Below are 22,584 nucleotides of genomic sequence, written 5' to 3' on the forward strand. Positions count from 1 at the left end.
CAATATTATATTAGGCCTATTAATGTATCAAAATATAGAAAAATAGAATCTGTTGAAATAAACATTCTTAAATTCATACATTTTAATTAAAAGCAGTGCAAGTATGCTATTCCTCGTTTTGCTAAGGACCCCTTGGAAACCCTTCAAGTACCCCTGGGTGTCCGCAGACCCTAGTTTGGAAACCATCGCACTAAAACATGTCTGAACTGTAAACATGAAAAGCATGAAGTGGCCAGATGATGGCATGTAACAGAGAAGGAGAAATCTGTAAAGTTATGGCATATGTGCATCTTTAAAATCCACAAAAGGCCATGCATACTGTATGTACAGAAGCACAGTGCAGTTTTTTTTTTTTTTTTTTTTTTTTTTTTTTAGTTTACAGTCACCTGATTAACTAGTCAGCACCTGCAGGTCTGCTGAGCCTGACTGAGGTCTATCAGGTGACCTGGGGTGTCAGGAATGCAGCTCGCTCTGGTTTTTATGGTCTCTCCCAGAGTATCTGAGGTCATTCTCTTAGTCATGGTGTGTGACTGACAGTGTGTGTGTGTGTACTTACCGGATGATGTCATGGGTCTGAAACAATGGTACAGCTGTGTCAGAAGGAGGGCTGGTGATAAGAGCAGGATCTGTGTGAGAGCTGACAAAGGCCTGGCGTTCAATAAAAGCGCTCACAGCTCGAGGAGTGAGATATCTTGTTCCTCTTTCTTTTGTGGTTGGAGAAGGTCTTTTCTCTGATTTTTTTTTTTTTTTTTTTTTTTTTTCTGTCAAGCAGCTGCCCGTGCAAATAAAGGTGCATGTGCAGCAGTTTCAAACATCAATGTGGCACTGTCTGGCTGGTGGTCGTACTCCAGACCACAGAAGGGATTTGAGGCTGGCGATGCTTTGTTATAAGAATGGGAAAATGAATCAAAGCTGCCTATTTTGCTCAGCCTAATATCTTTGTAGATGTTTTTATTTGCTGAAGTGGTGAAGAACAAGTTTTATGCGACAATGAGAAGAATCCAAAAAGCTAGCATTCCTACTTTGATCGCAAATATATATTTTAAAATAGCTCAAGTCCGTATGAAACAGATCCACTCTGTGTTCTGTCACAGTTTAATACATTTAATGGGCAAAATTATTGGCAAACAGGAACCAGAAACTCTATTCATTTTTGTAATAAAGCAACCAGATGTGGCGATGCAAGTCCACTGGCAGCCTTTTTCTCACATCTTTCGGTTTTTCACAAAATTAAAGCCATTTCACGTTAACCCTGTTTCCTGTCATAAAGGAGACGCGGCTATTTCTCCATAGTTGAAGATTTCCTGTCTTCCACCATTGCCAGAAAATCTGAAAGCCTTTATTCTGTTTGCACTGGAGGAAAAGTGCCTTCTTCCTGATTCGTGCTGTAAAGCGTAGTCTCCTGTTGTGCCACAAAGCAATCCAGCAGAATTCATGACAAACCGGACAGTAAATGGCAGCGTAAAGGTCACCAGTGGTCTCATTTGTTTACAGTAATTATCCTCATGACTAAAAATTAATGAAATAATGGATGTTGAAGTGACACATGTCAAGTCAAGTCAAGCTTTATTTATATAGCACATTTAAAAACAACTAGGGTTGACCAAAGTGCGTCACAGAGTACAGAATTAGTAGAATACAGTTGTCCCTCGCTGTAACGCGGTTCACCTTTCGTGGCCTCGCAGTTTCGCGGATTTTTTTTAGTGCAATTTTGCATGATTTTTTTTTTTTTTTTTTTACTGGACTTATTTTTCTACGAAGGTTTGAACTTTGAGAGTGTTTAAACAAGAGAGAAAAGTGAGAAAATGTTAATGCCTGTCTGAGAAAAGTGTATAAAGTGTGTAGTGAGGGGTTTTACAGCCTTAAAACATCTATCATAATTGTAAAAAATAAAGCTGACTACTTCGCAGATTTCGCCTATTGCGGGTTATTTTTAGAACGTAACTCCCGCGATAAATGAGGGACCACTGTACGCTAAAATAAGATACACTAAGAAAAATAATTTCAAGTCAAAATAAAATAAAAAAAAAGAAAGATAAAAAGATAAAACATGGAGAAACAAAAATTTAAAATACAAATAAAGTTGTCTTGATTAGGATCTATGGTGTGTTGGTGGAGCTGGATGTTTTTTGGCGTTAGCAGTCCTGAGGCCCATGCTGCATGATGCAGGGTCACGTTTGACTTCTTTTAACCCTTCCTGAACCTCATCATGACTAAATGAGGGTGATTTGTATGAATATCAGCCATCTCATAAAGCATTACTTCTCAGTAAACATTATTGGTAGTCAGCATCTCCGGTCTTACACTTCACAAAATGTCACTTCTGTTGTTTTCCGACGGCGTGACTCTTCCCGTGACCGTCAGTTCACAGCATATCTCGAAATATCCCCCGTCTCTCTCTCTCTCTCCACAGAGTATGTACTCGGCCTTGCCCGGGCTGCTGGATGGCAACCCGTTCTCAGAGAGCGGTCAGCTGCGGGTGCCCGAGGGCGTCAGCGGCATCTTGGAGGTGCTGAAGGAGGCGCTGAAGCTGCTCAACGCCTTCCAGGTGCACCCGGACATCTCCTTACAGCTCTGTGCCTACCTGTTCTTCTTCATCAACGCGTCTCTGTTCAACGCCCTCATGGAGAGAGGTGAGAGCCCGGCCCGCCAGGCGGATTCTCCAGCAGTCAGTAGACCCCGTAAAGTTAAAAATAAAAAAAAAGTTTAAATAAAATAAAAGATTCCAGATCCATTACATGTCCAGTCTGGTGCAAAAATGAATGTCAAGTGCTAAGACTGACTGATTGTTGCTTTTCTGACATGCCTCCTCGTTCACACCAGTGACCTCGCTTGCATATTAACGAAATAATTTTCAAAGTATCCCATTCTATAGATAGATACATAGATATAAGGAGTGATTCTCCTTGCCTTACAGGATCAAAAAACTCCATTTTATTTTTGCCATCTAGACGATAATCAAAAAGACTGGAAACGTTTCAAAAAGCCACACAACATAATTCATCCTCATACTTAGTGATTATCATGAAGGCTTAACATCATATCTGTACTAATATTTTTGGATTAACATAGTTAGGATTTTGTGGCATTATTCAATATCTTTAAATCTGACTATTTAAAGTGTTTCCCAAAAGAAAAATATTATTGTGATGCTTCTGAAATAGCATTTTTATTATTAGACACTAAAACTACATTGACACCTAGACTAGTATGACTGCTGCTACTACCACTACTAATAATAATATTGCTATTAATAATACTGTTACAACTACTACTACCACTACTACTACAAAGAATAATGATAATAATAATAATGGTAATAATAATAATAATAATAATAACATTTCTTAATATATTCCTAATATTAGGATAATGATAATAACAATACTGATGGGCTGCTGCCTTATTTTTCAGCAAACCTCTGCACATATCTCAGGTAATCTGTGTTTATTCATAGACATTTCTGTAATTCATGCCTGGTTTATTGCTCAGGTTCTGTCGGTGGGTTCTACCAGTGGTCCCGAGGAGTCCAGATCCGGGCCAACCTGGACCTGCTCATCGACTGGGTGCAGAGCATCGGCCTGGGCGACCTGTCCGCCGAGTTCTTCCAGAAGCTCTCAGCTGCTGTCAATCTGCTGGCCACACCCAAAGAAACCCTCCTGCAGGTCAGAGGACATCCTTGTCTCCCTTCCTGTTTGTCTCACCCTGGATGGGCGTAGCGGCACAAGTCAAGTCATGTTTGCGTCAGCGTGTGAATGTTTTCATTGTCTCGCCCGTGTCAGTGCAACGTCGGCTCGGCTTTGTTTACGTGTGAGGTGCAAACCTTTTCCATCTTTGGGGACAGATGAACTTCCCTCGTGTTCCCAGCCCGGCGGCCGAGCTCCAGGTGTTTCACGCGGCTTATCGCTGTTGTTGCTGAACGCGGTGATAATGCTGACTAATAACAGCTGAAAAGACTATCGGAGGCTTGTCGGTTTTACGGCGATTGCAGCTTTGGTGCCGTGCCAAAGCAGAGTGATTAGATGTGGGAAAACAACAATGTTGACACAGTTCTGTCGCGTTAAAATGAGCAAAATGGGGCCACTAATGGCTTTGCAGTCACATCAACTACATTTTTAGTCACACGGATCTGACTGCGTCCTTTGAAACCGAGCCAGCGAACACAGAACATATTGAAAATGACTGAACTGAAATCTTATTTTTACTGACGTCAGCCGAGTGAAAACATACGGCCAGCGGCTTGTTTGCACAGTGAAGTTTGAAGGGACAGAAATAAAAACAGGCCGGGACATTTTTTTACAGCCTTTTATACCACTCTATTTCAAGAATTCATATTGCACAAGTCAAACAAAACAAAGTTTATTTTGGTGTGTAGCCTTTTCCTTTCCAGCGGTAGCTTGCCTACTTAGAGCTTAATCTCTCTTTAAGCACACTGTTCTCTCTGTCACACGTTCAAAGGGGATTTTGTTTACTCTTTTTGTGTGACGGAGGGACGTTTAGCTCCTGCTCGGGCCGGGTTCTTGAGCACAGTGAGTATTCAGTATTCAGAGCTATAAAGAGAGACCACCTCGTGAAACTGCCCAGGTATGACGGAGGAAGAACAAAGGTCACCCTCTGTCCCACACACACACACATCCTCTCCCGTCTCAGGTTTATAACACCTGGAGAGATAATGACAAAGAACCTGTTCATTGTGTTGTTGTGGTCATAGGTGGTTGATAGGCTGTTGGTTGATAGGCTGTGGTTGATAGACTGTTTTTATTTATTTATTTTATTTATTTTATTTTATTTTTTTTTTTATTTATTTATTTTATTTATTTATTTTATTTTTATTTTTATTTATTTATTTATTTTATTTATTTATTTTTTTCTGTGAACAGGAATGACTCGTAGACCACCAGTGTTTGACGTAAAAGTTTGTTAACCCCCCCCCCGCCGGCGCCGTCCTCCTCCGTAAACACTTTTCAAGACAAATCACACGACAGCGTACAGGAATCATTTAGGAAATTTCGAGTTCTCTCCCCGTGTCCCGTCAGGTTGGTGCATGAGCTCTCCTTGCATTCCTTAATTATAACTCAGTTGTTGTTTCTGCGCCTTTGAGCTCTGTTATAAAAAGCCCAGCTTGCATTGGACTAGGATTGCATGTACCCGGCCTATTTAAAGAGCCCGTACTGTTCAGTTACATTGCGAAAAAAATAGCTGTAGTTTTTTTTCTTTCTTTCTTTTTTGAGGGGAATTTATTCGGTTACAACACTGGACCCTGGTTGGCTGACAACACCAGCGCCTTTGATTCATCAGATAAACCTGCTGAGTGGGGATACTATGCAGTGTGTGTGTGGGTGGGTGTGTGTGTGAGTAAAGGGGGGTTTATGTATTTATTTATTTAATATTTATTTGACAGGGGCGATACATACAACATTGCCACAAAAAAGGGAAAATGTGATGTATATAAGACGTCTAGCTTCAGCTAATTTGCAGTCTTTGTCCCCTGGTCAGGCTTTTAGAATACAATGAGATGAAGTGAATACAGAAAAAAATAAATAAATGAAGCATCACAAATGCAGTGCGTAATACAATAGATAAATAAACACAATTGCAGTTGTCAATTACAGATAAAAACACGAGTTGAATTTGACATTAAACATTAGGAAAGTGCTGTTATGTTGACAATGGCTTAGTAGGAAATTAATGTTCACATTTCTGCTGCTGCTTGAGCCAGTGTTTAACTTTCAAACTGATACTGCAGTTGCTGCAAACTGTCCTGATGGAAAGGATTTCAGTAGTTCTTAACCCTATAAAGCCATTCGTATCATAAATGATACACATTTTCAATTCCGTTTTTCGTTTTCAGTTTAATCAATACTTGACCAAAATACTGTTGTATACCTTTGAACACTTCCCCTGTTCACCCTGGACCATACCACTGGCACTTCAAGTACATATCATATATCATATACCAGAAAGCTCGTGTAATAACATATTTTTTTATTTTTTATTTATATATATATATATATTGTTATAGGACTAAATAAAGGGTTCAGTTTCAAAAAAATGGAATTTTCTGCCAATTCTTTCATAGTTCAGGCTTTATAGGGTTAAATACAGGCAGCCACTTGAGACCAAATTCAATTATGACGCCTTTACCGGAGTCATGCTGAAGTTACATCTTTTTTGTTGCAACATCCTCATGAAAACATCTTTGATCGCGTATGTAAACAGGAGAAAACTGTATTTCCCGTAACGCGGCCTCCTAAACGCGACCTTCAGCCCGTTCAGAGCTGAAGCAGGGATCCTCGGTGTGAGTCAGCGACGTCCACCTTCTATATTTGGAGGAGGCGGGTCAAGAACGGAGACCTGACATTACGATCGGGGGTCGACACCTGTTTCCAGCCTTGGGACCGGCGTGAAAAAAAAAAAAACATCTCCCCGGTTACAGCGTGGCCCCCCCCGTCTGTCCGTGACGAGGCCGGAGAAGGCTGGCTCTCGTCTATTCGTGGGATCGGAGGGGTTGCTAGGAAGCCGGTGGTTTTATGTCGCACTCCCGTGGCATGAGGTCACTCTGTGGTCAGGAAAACGCAGCACACACCCTCGGCTGATTTTTAGTTTTCCATCTGGAGGCCCCGGGTTTGGAGTTGAAGCAGGCGTGTTTCTGGCTGGCATGGGCTGGAAACGGCACCCAAGCGATGTGGTGGTACTTTGTTTTCTCCTGACTCGTCTGCAGTGGTGGAGAATATAAAATCAAGGGTGCTTATTTGAAGAGATATCGCTTTCAAACAGTTAATCTCAGACATAACAAACAGAGTTCATAAACAGTATTCAAACTGTGGAGCTCAGTGTGGTGTGTGTGTGTGTGTGTGTGTGTGTGTGTGCTGTAACAGAGGGGCGTAAACCCAACAACATTTATCCCGCGGTTTCCATTGTGGCCCCGACATGTCTGGACAATATCTTATTTCCACCAATTCAACTGAAAAAAAAAAAAAAAAGGGAGTGAATGAACTATGCGACATTTCTCCCACCGCGATGCCGGTGTTGTAACAATCACCTGAATGTCAGTGTTTTCTCGTTGTCAAGTGACTCACCTGTGCTTTGCTGTCATGAAAACACAAGGGGTGTGTGAATGAAAAGGTGTTGTGTGGAAAATAAATTTCATGGCAATCCGAGACGCCGAGCTGGAGATAATAAATCGTCTGTGCCTCGCTCGCGCGGTCGAAGGAAGGAAGGACGTGGTAATTAAGAACACTTGAATGAAATCCAACACGCACCTTTTTTAAGATATGGTATGAATGAGAGTGAACCGGGGCCCCGAAGAAAGGCTTTCATGACATGAGGCGACTCGAAGTGCCTCAGAAGTGACGCTCAGACGGAGACAGTTTCCCACAGACTCTGTTACCACATCTGGCACTAGGCTGGCACATGGAATAAAAAAAAAAAAAAAGCATTTACTAGATCATATAAAGGGTCTAAAACGTTTTGCATACAAATGAGAGAGTAGCAATGAGTCCGTTTCCTTATGTGGAAACAAGCATGATGGGAAACGCTCCTCTCCTGCCCTCTCATTCTCCTCTGCAGAGCGCTTTGTGGCGTGTTGTTGAGCTTTTTTTGTTTGTTTTTTTGTCACTGGAGGGTTTCGGTGCCAGTTTCGCCTGATGTTTTCCAGTGTTTCATGTCTTCTTTGTGTCTCGCAGGCGTCCTGGGCCTCTCTGAGGGCCGAGTTTGCCGCCCTGAACTCGGCCCAGCTTCACCACATGCTGAGGGAGTACAACTCGGGTAAGGCCTGTCCCTCCGGATGGAGCCCGTCGGCGGAGGACGCCGAGGACGCCGTCAGGACGGGTGAGTGGCACCGGGCGTGTCCACGCTTAGCCGGGAAAATCTGAAAACACTGAAGTCATTTTTTTGTTCATTTAGGCTTTCTATCCACACTAAGTTACTATTTTTAGATTAATTAACTGGGCAGTGGCCTACCTGGTAGCCTTGTCCGCCTAAATGAATTATAAATAAACATAAACAACTAGTATTTGCAGTATTTTTTTTTTTTTTTTTTTGACCTAATTATTTTGCACTGAATGACACACTGGAGTCGGTCGGCTCTGACAGCGTTGCATCACATGCACCTACTAAAACTTTGAAATATGCTGATTCTGATGTGTTTATACTCCAAACTGACGGAGCAACCTAAAGCAGACATGTTTAGCTTACCGTTTTTAGGTGATGTGCCATGTTGGTCGTTGAGCCGTGATACACAAACTGTTGTTTGCAAAGTTTGCATTTGACTTTTTTTTTCCATCTATTTTGGTAAAATGCTGCCACACTGACGACGTCTTTGACCTGGTAGAGGACTAAATGTTCATTAAACGTTCTATTCGGAAAACCAGGCCTCATTTTTTCTTCAGTTCAGAACATACCGGCCTACCTGTCTGTCTCCACCAGTGGGTTGGGCTAATCCAAAATTGTGAAAACAAGGGGGGTGTTCTGAAGACAGACTGTTACCTGTGAAACAGGGAGTTCTGAAAACACCCCCATCAGCACTTAGTGCTTTACTCCTGATAAAATGAGCACGGCAAATAATCGACCAATCAGATTTTGGTCGACCAAGAACGTATCGACCAATAAATCGACCAGTCGACTAACAGACTACAGCCCTAGTGATTTGTGTGATGATGTTTTAAGTCTGTACCAAACAAGCGTCTGGAGGGTCTGCAGTTCCTGCACTCAGCCATTTTCTGATGTCAGTAATTTGATGAATTGTTCAGCACTAGTGGTGTGGAGGAAACATCAAAATTGTATTTTGAATGTTGCCGTAGACGTGCACTCTCTCATGCCAAATTCTGTTTCCAGATTGGAAACAGAACTGATTCAAAATCGCTCTAAAGAAGAAAGTCTCTTCCGGTGCCTCTCCCTCTGTCTCTCTAACACACACATACACACACACACACACACACACACACACACACACACACACACACACACACACACACACACACACACACGCACACGTGGTAGCCTCATGTATCCTCACACGTACATGTGGTGGAAGCGGAAGCCTTTATCCCCGTCAGTGTATTCCTCCAGAGTAATCCTGTCCCGTCAGTCTGTCTCCACCAATCAGCTTCAGCTTCACCTCTCAGATCCGCCCCCCCCCCCTGCAGGAGCGCTGCCACCTCGCTCACACTGACAGCACCCCGCTGGGCAAAGCTCCCCTCCTCGATCCAGCTGCCAGCGATCCTGGACTTAATGTGCCGCCGCTAATTAAGCGCTAACCCAGTAAATACAGATTGACTTGAAGTCGCAGGGTTTTAATTTCATTAGAAAGCTCGTAGGAAGGTCGTGTCATTTGTGATGGAGGGATGTCAAGGTTCTCTCTCTTCCTGCAGCCGACATCCTGGAGAGTTTTGACAACCACCCGCCGCTCATCCTGCCCAGCAACACGTTCCACCTGGAGCTGGGCAAACCGGTGGTGGAGCCCGCCCTGTTTGAGCAGCTCAGTCGTCTGCAGGAGTTCGTGGGCCGTCTCCCCCGCGGTGAAACCCGAGCCGACGCTGATCCAGAGCAACAGGTAACGGCTCTCTGACCCGCTCGCTCCCAGAGTTCACAAACATAATGAGGAGCCAGCGGCAGTCAGGAAATGAGACACTTTGATGTTTCTCCATCTGCTATTGATTGACTTTATATGCCCCCGCCTCAGACTCTCAACGGGACGACCACAGACAGCCAGTCTGCGACCTCGCCCTCCGTCACCGTCTTCCAGGATCCTGCCCGTCAGGGGGTCTCGGACCGTATCCCCTGCCCCTCTCCGATGGCGGAGGCGGACCTCACCTGCCCGGCGGCGCCCCCCCAGGCCCCGGCGTCTCACGGCGACCTGAGCTGCTGCGAGGCGGTCCTGGCCCAGAAGCTGAAGAACCTGGAGCTGCAGAACGCCCTCCCGGGTCAGGCCGACCTGGGCTGCCACAAGAGCCTGGCGCTGGACCCGTCCTGCTTGCTCACGCCGCCCAACACCCCCCAGGGCATGGAGCTGGCCGAGCTGGAGGCTGACCTGCAGGAGGGAGCTCGTCAGCAGAAGAAAGGTAATTTAGCCGACAGAGGAGGCGCGCTGTTTGATAGAGGGGAAGAAACACACCCTGTAGTGGAGGTCCTGAGCTCTTTGGGCAAAAATATGTGGTTACCTTACAAATGTTGAACTTTCTATCTCACCAAAACTGAATAGACTTGGTTAATTAATGTTTTTGTATTTAATGGGGAAGTTGGATCTGATCTTTTTGCCACTGATCAATCTGACTGATTTCATGTCAAAGTAGAAAATGGTGGAGAAGACTTCCACCAAGGAGGCAGATCTGGTATTTGCCTTCACCCAGTAATGTCCTACGTCTCAGTGCATTCTGTCAGCTGGTCGGCTCTGATAAGTCTGTGAGAAATTAAAATCAGCTGAGGAACCTGCACTGGTCGCGTTATGTTTGCAGCAAATGGACAGATCTGAGATGGACGGTTCTCTCAGCAGAGCAGCCATTCACCTCCATTCATTTGAATTTATATCATCAAACATCAAAAATGCAATGGAGAAACACATTTAAGTCTTTTAATAAGGGCTTTGAAATTACAAAAGTATGACCTGAATGTCATGTCATTCAGTCCTACTTAATAGTATTTTTTAACGGTCTGCGGCACTTCAGCATCTAATCTGCACGATGTCAGTCACCCAAACATGGCACCGAGACGAATGAGATGAATGGCAACTTGGTCATAGCTGCGTTTCTGCTTGTCCTTGTGTCTTTTGATCGACTGATGTGGAAATTTAATCAACTATTCCTTGACTCAGGAGGTTTCATGTATATTTATTCAGAGCTTTTTGAGATTTCTTGCTCACAGACAGACGTGACCTCCACCACCTCCTTGGTGGAAGTAAAACGTCCACAGCCCTGTTGCCTGTCATCGTATTTCACACCAATAAAACGTCACGGGGGGCAGAGAAAGGTTCTGGGGTTCAGCTGTGTGTCGTCCCACCAACAACAACAAATGTTCTGCTCCTGGTTACAGGCTGTTTATCTCACGACTAGTCAAACCTTCCTCTAAGGCTCACTAATATGAGAGGACAGACAAACTAAAACTAAAGATTTCTCTCCCACATAATGTATCACAGGCTGTTTAGTAGGGCTGCCACAAACGATTATTCTGATAATCGGCACGACAACGATTATTTTTCCGATTCCTCGTTTAATCGATTATTGCGCTATCATGCAGCTTCTGTTGTTTTACCATGATTCGCTTCCTTCCATCTTGAAGTGTTTAAGTTATGTGCTAACGAAATATAAAGATAATTAAGATGGTAATTCAACTGAACTTTTAATGAACTTTGCAATATTAACATTAAAAAAAAATAGTATCAAAAATAGTATCAAAAATAAATACTTGTAAACATATTTCACTCAGGCATCAAACAAAATTTCAAGTAGTCGAAGAAATACAAAAATACAATCAGCCCAGTACAACTAGAAAAACAAGGCACTGTGTTTAAGTGAAAAACAAATACCGGTAAGCCTACTTGTAGCTTATTAATGTTGACGTTAACTTTATTAGCAGCTAATTAGCCAACTAGCTTACCGAGATGACGTCCCTCTTCGGCAGCCAACACAACATGCTTTCGTTTCAAATGCTGGTGCATGCCAGTCGTGCTGCCGTGATATGCCAGCTCTGCCGTGCAGATTTTGCATTTCACAGTCTTCCCGTTAATTTTTTGGGTAAAATGCTCCCAAAGTGTGGAGCTCCGCTGCCAGCTAACCCTAACCCTAACCCTAACCCTAACCAAGCGAAAAACAAAGCTTAAAAAAAAAAAAAAAAAAACGATTACGTCGATTGCTAAATTAGTCGCCGACTATTTTGATTGTCAACGCCATCGCGATTATTCGATTAATCGTGGCAGCCCTACTGTTTAATAGCTTTCGTCAATCTAACTTTTACCGCAGCCTGTTGCTCTACATGCCACGACCTTCCTGTTTCCAAGCAGAATTTAAAAGAAGGTAAAAAGATGTAAAAGCTTCATCGGTTCGATTTGATGCCGAGAATAAGAGACAAAATCTAAAGCACGTCTCGAGTCCGAGGTTTTCATTCATTTTTATTTTTAGCGCGGCTCAAAGGAGACGTGTTTCTACTCGGACAGGAAAACAAAGCAGAGGTGCTGTTTCCAGGTGAGCTCGTGTTTTCAAACCTCTGGTGTCTTAGCAGCTCTTATTGTGGACGCTGGGTGTTTAGCAGATTGAATGTAAAAGCTTTCATGAACTCATACATGTATGAAAGAATGACAGCATCTCAAAGGATCCACTCACAGCTGACCTCCACACAGCAGGGTTTGATTAAAGGGATATAAACTCCTGTCAGTCACAGGACGGAGGCCTTCGCTCAGACCCATGTCGTCCCATGTTGCTAAAGTCTGGAGCGAGGTCTCCTGCACTCGTTCCCCACCAAACCTAATTAAGCACCTATGATTGACAGAGTCTATAAAGCAAAGCATTCAGCGACATGACCCCGCGGACCCGCTGCATATTTTGTCCCCAGCCGTTCCAGGTCCCCATAAAGGTGCCCTGACATAAAAGAGGTGGAGTACCTTCTCAGGCTTCCCTTCGTCTTTTATCGGCTTTGGCGGTTTTGGCGTTTCGAGTGCGAGGCTGCGCTCCCTGTGTTGCTTCAGCAGGGTGGATTCCCCGTGCGAAGGAAAGAGCGCTTCCTCCTCTGCCCCCATTGTTTTTGGACGCCTCGGTCATGAGGTCATCTCTGGAAGGCAGAGGGAGAGGACTGGGAAAGGGGAGTTTCAAGTGTTTCTTACTTTGTTTCACTTTGACTGAAATGACTGTGGTCTGTCAGGGTCAGGGGGGAGAAAAAGTGAGAAGATGAGGGGCGTCAGGTCCCCCCGAATCTTATGTGGAGCTTCAAAAACTTTATTTGTTGTGTTTAAGCGATTCGATTGCAGTCTAATAATCTGCCTGATGAGAACCCGTGGGCTTGTGCACAAATACATGAAGGGTTTAAACTTAAGGCTCTTGTTTTGATTTGTTTGCTCGGACGTCTGCAGCCTCGAAATTCACTCAGCACATCGTATTTCCTCTCGTGCGCCCCTTTGTCCGAAGCAATTTGCTGAAAGATCAGATCTGAGTCATATGAGGACGGTAAGACGAGACGTTGAAAAAAGGATGGAAAATTTTGTTTTGTAAAATCTTATAATGGCCTGCACTGTTATTGTTTCCAGCGTCTGTTAACTAACGTGGCTCATCTCCAAGGTTCCCGCTCGTCATTTCCTGGAATATCATGGCATTTTTTTTTTTAGACAAGGAAAAGTCGTGAAATCTCTCGGGAAGTCGTGGAATATCAGAGCTTGAAAAACGGGTCGCATTACAGGAATCAACAACAATGCGCTCATTGTGTGTTAGTCGATGCACTTCAGCCGCTGTTTGCCGATTTAGAACTTTTCTGGGATGATAATCCAACGTTAAATCAGGATGAGGAAAAAACATTTAGGCTCCGTTTTAGTTATCAAAAGTCTGGGAATGGAAAAAGACGGGGCCACCCGGATGGGAACCCCGCGTATCATCTCGCCACGCTGAGCCTCACCTTGGCCTCCCGTATCTACCTCGGTGGTTTTGGCTGCAAACGGGAAACGTTATTTTGGAAGCATTGCTAATCCTTTAATCTGGCCCCAAGAATTACAGAGAGGTGGTGATGTCAGGAGAGAAAAGAGCAGTGGCCGACCCGTCATGGGAATTTACAGTTGACTTGGTGTGTGGAATCTTAATCGGGATCGGCATTGTTCCGGGCAGGTCCGGCGTGGGGGGCAGACAGGCTGCACAGGCTGCATGTTAGTAAAAGGAGAAGTGGGGCGGGTGGGGGGGGGGGAGAGGAGCAGGGCAAGAGCTGCAGGGGATGGGAACATTTTGTCGGGAATGTTATGCTACTGTTGCTGCGTGGCTGTTTTGACAGGGCCGGCCCGGTTTGACGAGCGATGCGGGCCGAGGCAGACTCCTCCCGAGCTCCTCGTTACAGCGCTGCGGCGGGCCCACCTGACTCGGCACATTTCTCACTTTCCGCTCAGCCTCGCAGGTAGACTGTCAGCGGAGCTCGAGGGATTCGTAATACTCAACGTGTGCCAAGTGACTCTGCGCCCAACTTTTTATAGTTCAATAATCCTGCCGCCGTTCGTGCGGTAATTAGAAAGAAATATCTGCTCGACGGTCCTCAAGCATTTTTATGTCGTGGAGCCCCTGCAGAGCTCCGAGTGAAACCCCTGTGGGGCTCCTGGTTAACCGTAATGTGTGTATGTGGGTGTTGCTTGGGAATTAAAGAAAGAATGATGAGCTTTTACTAGAAACACCTGACGACGATGCAGTTTCTGCTCTCTAAGCGGGACTTAGAGTCAAGTTACAACATTGAAATAAATCAAATGATCCATGATCCGGCTCGAGCCATGCGATCAGGAGTTTAAGATTCAAGAAACGTCATTGTCATCTACGGAAGCCCTAAAGGGTCATACATACATATATTTTATTTCCTCCGTTTTCCCGTTATAACGAGATAAATTTCTTCCATTTTCTTGTGATCACGAGATAATTTCCCTCCGTTTTGAATGAATGAATAAAACGTGATAGGCCTGAGATTTCCATCATACGTGACATGTCATGCTGACTGACATCTCCTTGGACACATAAAGCATAAAGCTATTTCAGCCTGTGTCAGGCCTTGATTCAAGAGATAAGTGATGCGGTGATCGATATTCTCCTGCTCCTCTGACATTGCTACACTGACTGATGTTGCCTGCAATGATTAATAAACTAGACAATCGCTTTGTTTGCTCGAGATCTCGATTTAATTATCTCGTTATCACGAGAAAACGGAGGAAAATTATCTCGTTATCACGAGAAAACGGAGGAAAATTATCTCGTTATCACGAGAAAACGGAGGAAATTAATCTCGTTATCATGGGAAAACAGAGGAAAATTATCTCGTTATCACGAGAAAACGGAGGAAATAAAATATATGTATGTATGACCCTTTAGGGCTTCCGTAGTCATCCACCTAGATTGGTGGTTTTTATTCTCAGTGGGTCAAGCGGGTCGAGTTCAGGGCCAAACAAGACAAATGAAACAAGGTGCAAAAACAGTCAACTCCCTTGGTGCTCAGTTATTTACCCAAACGCTTTTCTTCAGACATGAATAAATACACAAGATGCCATGTTTACATAGGCGACATCATATACAGATGAAAGATTGAAGGCTAAGTTCGGCGGTAGCTCACATAGAGTCATGATGACGTGGCCGGGTGGCTCGTCCACTGTGGTGTAAACGATGATGATGCTACTTCAGGTGGATGAAGCTCAACTGCAGAGCTGCACATCCCCTGTCTCCGTGCAACACCAGCAGCTTTTGCACCTCAGTAATTTCAACACCACTATAATCCATCTGCCTCCCCTGTGTGTGTGTGTGTGTGTGTGTGTGTGTGTGTGTGTGTGTGTGTGTGTGTGTGTGCTCAGCCGGTGGATGTGCCGAGAGGAGGAAAGTGAACGTGGAAGAGGCGGACGAGGAGGACAGAGACGAAGTGTTTACGGTGGAGCTGCACAGAGGGCCTCACGGTCTGGGCCTGGCGCTCGTCGACGGCCTGGTGAGACGCCGTTATTTTCTTACATCGCCTCTTTATGACTTTCGGTTCAGTCGGGAGTAATTACAGGATGTGGAGTTAGCCGTGACGCAGGGTGAAATTCAAAGCCTGACTTTGGTACCAGATTGTACCGGATTTTTTTCTAAAAGACGTCCCAACTCGGGACCCGATCGTACGCTTTAAGCGGGACAAACAGCACATAAAAACCGTGTGCAGCCGCTCGGGTCTCATGGTGGAGGGCTAATCAGATTAAACTGCAGGGATTTATCTCGGCAGATTAAAGGCACACACTACATATCCAATCAAACCAAATGTTCTCACTGAGAGACACGAACAAACAAGTGGACAGGAGCTCAATGATGCACTTTATAATGAACACACACTCCTGTCTTCATAATTTGAATTATTTTAATAAAGACAACTGCTTTTATTATAGAGTTTAAGAGGACGCTATGCAGTCGTAACAATGAATGCCTGAATGCAGCTTTTTCATATATATATATTTTAAATATAAATATATTACAATGATGAATTCCAAATGTTTTGAGCCGACATATTTTATAAAACAGTTTATAGGCAGTCGTAATTAGTTTATATCAGTTCTTTCAGTTTTTAAAGTATTTGTAGCGTTTGTAAAGTATTATTAGCAAAGTAAGATTATTAATAGTTAATAATGGATTCATCAGAAGGATTTATGGTTTATTATCATGTTATGGTGCCTGATAAACCATTTACACATTAGTTGGTCATAGTATATATACATATATACATATTTCAACGTAATTACATTCACTGTCACCTGTCTTGCTGAGAAACACTTTAGCATAGAGAAAGGGGGTCAGTTAAATCATTTCTAGAAAAAAAAAAAAAGCTTCATAATTCAAACAGAGACATAGTTTTGGGGTATAAAGAATGAATTCTCTGTCATTAATAAGTAAACAGCTGTCCCTGTTTAAAATGTATTAAAGTAGAAGTGATTGCTGCTGGGGTCTGTGCGAAAATCATCTTTTGTTTATTAAAAATAATGCAGCACCCAATGCAATTTTAAGTTCCTTTTTACCTTTTTGTCCCTTATAATTTGAATCAGTCTCACTTTGTCTGCTTTTCTCGGTACGACATGTGACTTTTCCCGTCTGATGTGTGTGTGATGTGTGTGTGATGTGTGTGTGTGTGTGTGTGTGTGACAGCCGAGCAAAGGGACATTTTGCCACACAGAGTGCCTCCTGTGACTTATTCTAATGTTTTTATAGCTGACGTCTCAGATTATCTCGTCACGCTTTGTCCTATTTTCATTTTTTTTGTGCAGAAAACCCCCCTGAAAATGAGTGGGATTTACATCAAGTCCGTGGTTCCCAACTCCCCTGCTGCTCAGTGCCAGAAGCTGCGACTGGGCGACCGCATCCTCGCCGTTAACGGCATCAGCCTCGTCGGCATGGAATACCACGTGTGAGTACCGCGCCACGCCCTGCCGCGACACCGCAGGATAAACACGCCGCTGTTGGGTTTCCCATGAGCCCGCAGACGTCCTCAAATCAAATCAAATCAAATTTATTGTCATTTTACCATGCACACAGCAGTAATGCAGGAAAAAAGAGATGGCATCTGCAAGGGATCGCTGCACAGAAATATAAATGACTGCAATAAAATACAAGAAAAAGTCACAGTAACCACACATCAGCACCACACATCATCCCTGTGTCCCATATAATAAAAAAAAAGTAAAGTGAACGCCATTGAAGTCCTGTCACAATACCAGAATTTTGGGTTTTCCATCAAGCATGCCACAGAAAAACCACGATGCTTTATATTAACCCAAATCACCATAGAGAGCAGCTTCACTTGCAGCATCAGTTAGTTAGTGACTGATATGCATTTGTAAATATTCAGCTGTGCAGTGAGCCAGTTTTGGGACCTGTGCTGTAAATCCTCCTGTGACATGTCCTAGACCTGAGATGGTGGGTTTATATCCAGGAACAGCAGAAAAGTGGCATGTCGTGCGCAAAACTGCTCGTTTGATAAGGGAGAAATCAGCCAATCGGCCTCTCTCTGCATAAATAAGGACTTTGCATTCTCACGATTTCATTTTTTTTTTTTTTTTTTACATACAGTGATGACCATAAAAATTATTTTAATGAGAAATTGCTCAGTAAAATGCATATCTGAGTTTCTTGTGTTACCAAAATTGGCTCATTGACCTGGACCTTGAGCACACCGGTTTGGGTTTTTGTGTCATTTTTGCGGTTTATCTTTGTCTAGTTCCAGATTTTTGCTCCTGGTTTTGTGATTCAGTGCAAAGTGGAGTGGAACGGTTGATGCTGTCGCCGTGGTTTCAGCCATTTAACTCCATAACGTTTGGATTCAAGAGCCACATGCCAGCCCGTCAGCTTCCAGCGTCCTAGTTTGCATTTCCTAGTGCAGCAACAGAATTTCTTATGGACTTACATTAGTTTTCTACAGCCTTTCTCTAATGTTAGCTGTAACCAACTTATGCCTAACCCTAGGCATAAGCACCCAAAATGTCCAAAAAAAAAAAAAAAAATTGTCACTGTACTAGGAAACACAAACTAGCTTCCACTGTAGCTGCTGGCTGCTCACTTCTGTTTTTGTTTCATTTTCTATTACCGTTTTTTTTATTGCAAACATTTCCCCCCCACACAATACACAAACACTGATACTTTTTGTAAGTCTTTCACGTCCAGATTACATTTTGGCCAATGCCTTCCATTTCTTTTGCTCGAACTTTTCCACTCCAACTAGAAAACAGCAGCCAAAACGCTTCTGATACCAAAATCTTGTCCCTTGTCTACAGACTGTATATATAGAAAGTGTTTATAGAGATTAGCCACATGCAAACACCCTGTAATGGTGAACACTTTTGATGGGTTTTGGTTAAAATTCTCAAATTTAAGACTGAAGTCAGTTTTTTTGCATGTTGTACCAGAATCTTGGTTAATGTGATGATTTATTTTGCATACAAAAGGACGCACGGGCATGAGCTCGATCCGTTTTCTGCCTCTCATCATCTTTTCACTTTTTTTTTTTTTTTTTTTTTATATATACTTTATTGTGTCAGGAAATTCAGACATTACATCCAGATCTTAGCATTTTGTATAGATTTCATGTACTGTTCTTAATGGACAAAACATCGACACTTTTTTTGTGTACATTTGTGCTTTTATACCCTTCACCCACACAGAAAAAAATAGATAATAATAATAATAAAATAAAGTAAAAATAACTGCAAATCCATCGCCTCCTTCATTCACTCACGTACAAACAATTATGACTACAATAATAATAATAATAACAATAATAAAAATGTAGTAAATAATAATAATAATAATAATAATAACGTTATTAATAATAACAACAATTAAAAATAACAACAATAAAAAAAACAGTATTAAATTAGATAATGTTTGGTTTGGTTTTGTTTTTGTCAGATAAAAGTCTCCAAATGTGGTCCTTCTCACAGTTCATCATAAAGGAAACAGTTTACATTTGTTTAAAATAAAGAAACCCCATCTTTTTTTCCAATAACTTGTCCTTACCATTAATCTTATGGATCACCTTCTCCATAAAATAAATATCCTCCACTTTTTCCAACCACCTATCTAACCTAGGTAGTTCCAAGCCCTTCCAACATCTTGTTATTTGTTTGAGGGCTGTGATACCATTCTTCCCTTAGCAAGCTTTTTGTGTCCCCAACAATATATCGTGTTGTTCCAAATTAACCACTCTCCCAAATATCTGTTCTATTGTACGTGAAAAATTTATCCAAAACTTTTGTATCTTTTCACCACTTTTGAATCTCTGTCTGCCTCCATCGTTCGCAGAGGGAGAGAGCTGATTCGATCGTCTGGAGACTCCCTCAGACTGCTGGTTGCCAAGGTCGAGTCAAGAGCGGCCAGTAAGGGCTCGGCTCCCGCTCACTGCTGAGGGCCGAGCTCTCCCCGAGTCCGTCAAGTGCAATTGGACACACTGGAGGAGATGCGGTTCAGCGCTCATTCTCTCCGGGCGTTGGATGAGGATCGGCATTTCTCTCTGGATGTGTTCCCAAACCAAAGGAAAGTGGACGTGTTCAGCGACTTCACACTTCTCATTTCAGACTCGATATCGCGAGGAGGCTGTCATGCATCGAGTCGTACTGTGCACAGAGCAAACGAGACAGCCAGCCAAAGCAGGGAGACTCATTTTCCTTTTCGCTCGTCTCGGTCTCCTCTGAATCTGAACCACTGTGAACGCCATCTCGTACCAAAAAAAACTGCGGGCATTTGTCGAGAGATGGATGGTTTTTCAAAGTTTTCAAAACCCAAGTCCTTCTGCTGTCCTGACTTCTTGCTGGCCTATAAAAAAAAAAAACTCCGCTGGGCTGTACTCCATACTCATAAAACATGGGTTTGGTAGTGAAGAAAATAGATGTCTGTGGTAATGGGGGGTAGTCGCTACTTGTGAAAGAAATACTTCAGCGTCCTTCTGGCCACGGGCTGCAAAAACAAGTACACAGCATTCTGTCTGAAGACCACGACCAAGCTGCTCCAAAATCAAGACTTGCACTACAAAAAAACATTGACGAAAACACAAGGATTCAGGTCTGCTAGTGACTGGCGTTATTTTTAGATTCATTTTTAAATCAAAAAGTGGCGGTAGAACGATTCACAGTCCTTGCCTTTTTTTTTTTTTTTACATTTCCCATGTTTTAGTGAAATGATGTTTGGGGAAAGGAAAACAATAACTTTCAGACAGAAAATCCAAATCCAGACATCCGGATGATCCACATGTAGGAATGTACAGAAAAGTGTGGAAATACTCACTGTGGAAATGTGACATTTTCAGGGAGGTTTAATTACATTTGATTTTTTTTGCAGCAATTCCTGTTTTCACATTGATTTGAAAGAGTAGCCTGCAGAGGCCGGAGCAGTACTAATGCTGGATGAATGGATGAATGCATGGATGATTGAATGAATGGATGGATGCAACATGGGTACTTCTACGATGGCTACACCTGTAGTACCAGACAGTAACAGTAAATCCATTAACTGTGCATGTTAAGCTGTTTAATCAGAGCATCTTTATCGTCATCTACATACACATACAGATATGCAGTAACCATGTGGCATCAAAGCCTTACTGGGAGCCTCATATAACATCTCTTTTGGAAAAGAAATGCTGACTTGAAAGCAGTTGACATCTCTCCGTAAGAAAAAAAACTCCATTTTCTTAGCTTTTATGAATACTGTGGCTGATACTTTATATATTTAACCTCTCTGCTGTAGGATTATATTCTGTAGCAGCTCTTATCATTTCAAGTCTGTCAGTCTGTGTTTTCATCCCTCTACTGCCAGGGCAACAGTGTTAAGTCTTCAAGTTATACTGACAACAAAGAGTATTTCATTTTGTAATATTTATATTGCCCAGTATTTTTGAAACCTATGGAATAAATATTATTTTGACTTTGAAAAAGCTGCCGCCGTGTCGCAGTCTTTGCTGCCCTCCAGGCTCGGTGTTTAAACGCTCGCAGAGTCGGGGCGACAGATGAAGCGATGGCACACTTCTGAGGGAATTAGTTTTCCAGCTGGAGGCCAAAAGTCTCTAGCCGGGTGGAGCAGCAGGAAAGCATGGGTGTGTCCCCCGTATGGCACGCTTTAGCGGGACACCACATCAGCCGCTGTTTATAGCTGCTCTGTGGTTTCCACTAGGCTAGCACTTTCCACTACACTGCTGCCTCTCACACAGCCCAGGGTGCAGCCCTCGTCCCCCGAGGCCTGTGCTAAAAACATGTTTTATGTGTGGTGTAAAACAGCAATTTAAACGTGTTGCACGCTCATATTTAATCCAAACACTGTGCACGTACTGTATCTGTGCATGCAGTAAGTGTTTAAACATGGCAGGAGATGCTGAGTGTGAAGCTCCCCCTGCAGATTTCTGGCGTGAGTTCCCTTTCAAGTCTCCTGTAATTGTTTGCAGTAGTCATTTGGGTTGCATTTGCACCGCATGCTCAACTCTGCATAGCTGCTCACATCTGATTTTTTTTTTTTTTTTCACTGCTCCTACTCGTTCAGTATGAACTGACAGCAAGGCTGAATAGACATGCGTGCACAGAGCAGCAACAACAAAACAGATCACATCTTTTTTTGATTTTTCATACAGTTCTCATGCTCTCTGCTATCTAACCTGGAACAGACGGCAACATTCAAAATACCTTTCACTCGCAATTTTGTCAAATGCCTCATGATTACCATCACACATCCAACCAATTTCAGTAAACATTAGTTTGATTTAATACAAACTGCAAACAAGGTATCTTCAACTAATGCCTAATTTATCTTTACATATTTAACAATTATTTATTCCGGCATAAAAAGCGGTTTAACAAAAAGCCTTTACCAACACATTAGAGCAAGTTTTATTCATTCCAACATGAAAAACTAAATTCCCATCTTTCGACAAAAATATGATTACAAACACACTGTAAACACACCACACTGAGGCTGAACATCACAAATGGCAAAATTACATACTGTAACTGCTGATCGCCCCAGATACCATAAAAATAAGTTGTTTTGCTCTCATAATTCATTCAAATAAGAGGTGTGTGCCCCAGAATCTGATTTTGGAGCACATGCCCACAACGTCCTAATGTCTTCTGTGTACATTTAACTCCACACACTCTGTTTTGCTTTTCACACTGATTAGAAAATATCAAATCTGATTCACATGTGGGGGAAAAAATCAGAATTACGACAGTGTCAGCTGTGTGGGTGAACAGAGCGATGCGATCTCTACGTCTAAAAAAAACACTGTTACACAATTATATAATGGAGCTGGAGTGGCAAGTGCTCCAATCAGCAGGCGGATGTTTTGACCCAAAGTAGTGGTCACAGTTGAGGATGGGACAGTCTGGGAATGCCAGCCGGTAGTCGTAAAAAACAGCAGCTTCTGGAGCGGATTCCT

At 43.0% G+C, this 22,584-nt stretch overlaps 1 protein-coding gene across 2 annotated transcripts in view; it reads left to right on the top strand.

The window, feature by feature from the left end:
* Nucleotides 1-19,895, top strand: part of radil2a (Ras association and DIL domains 2a) — a 34,622-nt gene extending 14,727 nt beyond the window's left edge. The window contains exons 9-17 of one of the 2 annotated variants that reach the window (XM_030058924.1): nt 2,414-2,633; nt 3,493-3,665; nt 7,686-7,830; nt 9,372-9,553; nt 9,683-10,061; nt 12,114-12,176; nt 15,506-15,633; nt 16,937-17,076; nt 19,467-19,895. In XM_030058924.1, the coding sequence (XP_029914784.1) occupies nt 2,414-2,633; nt 3,493-3,665; nt 7,686-7,830; nt 9,372-9,553; nt 9,683-10,061; nt 12,114-12,176; nt 15,506-15,633; nt 16,937-17,076; nt 19,467-19,569 (1,533 nt within the window). In that variant the 3' untranslated portion in view covers nt 19,570-19,895. The remainder of the gene's footprint in view (nt 1-2,413; nt 2,634-3,492; nt 3,666-7,685; nt 7,831-9,371; nt 9,554-9,682; nt 10,062-12,113; nt 12,177-15,505; nt 15,634-16,936; nt 17,077-19,466) is intronic. The other variant, XM_030058925.1, reaches the window with a different exon arrangement.
* Nucleotides 19,896-22,584: the final 2,689 nt, after the last annotated feature.

This window comes from Myripristis murdjan, chromosome 8, assembly GCF_902150065.1.
Source record: "Myripristis murdjan chromosome 8, fMyrMur1.1, whole genome shotgun sequence".
In the NCBI taxonomy this organism is placed as follows: Eukaryota; Metazoa; Chordata; class Actinopteri; order Holocentriformes; family Holocentridae; genus Myripristis; species Myripristis murdjan.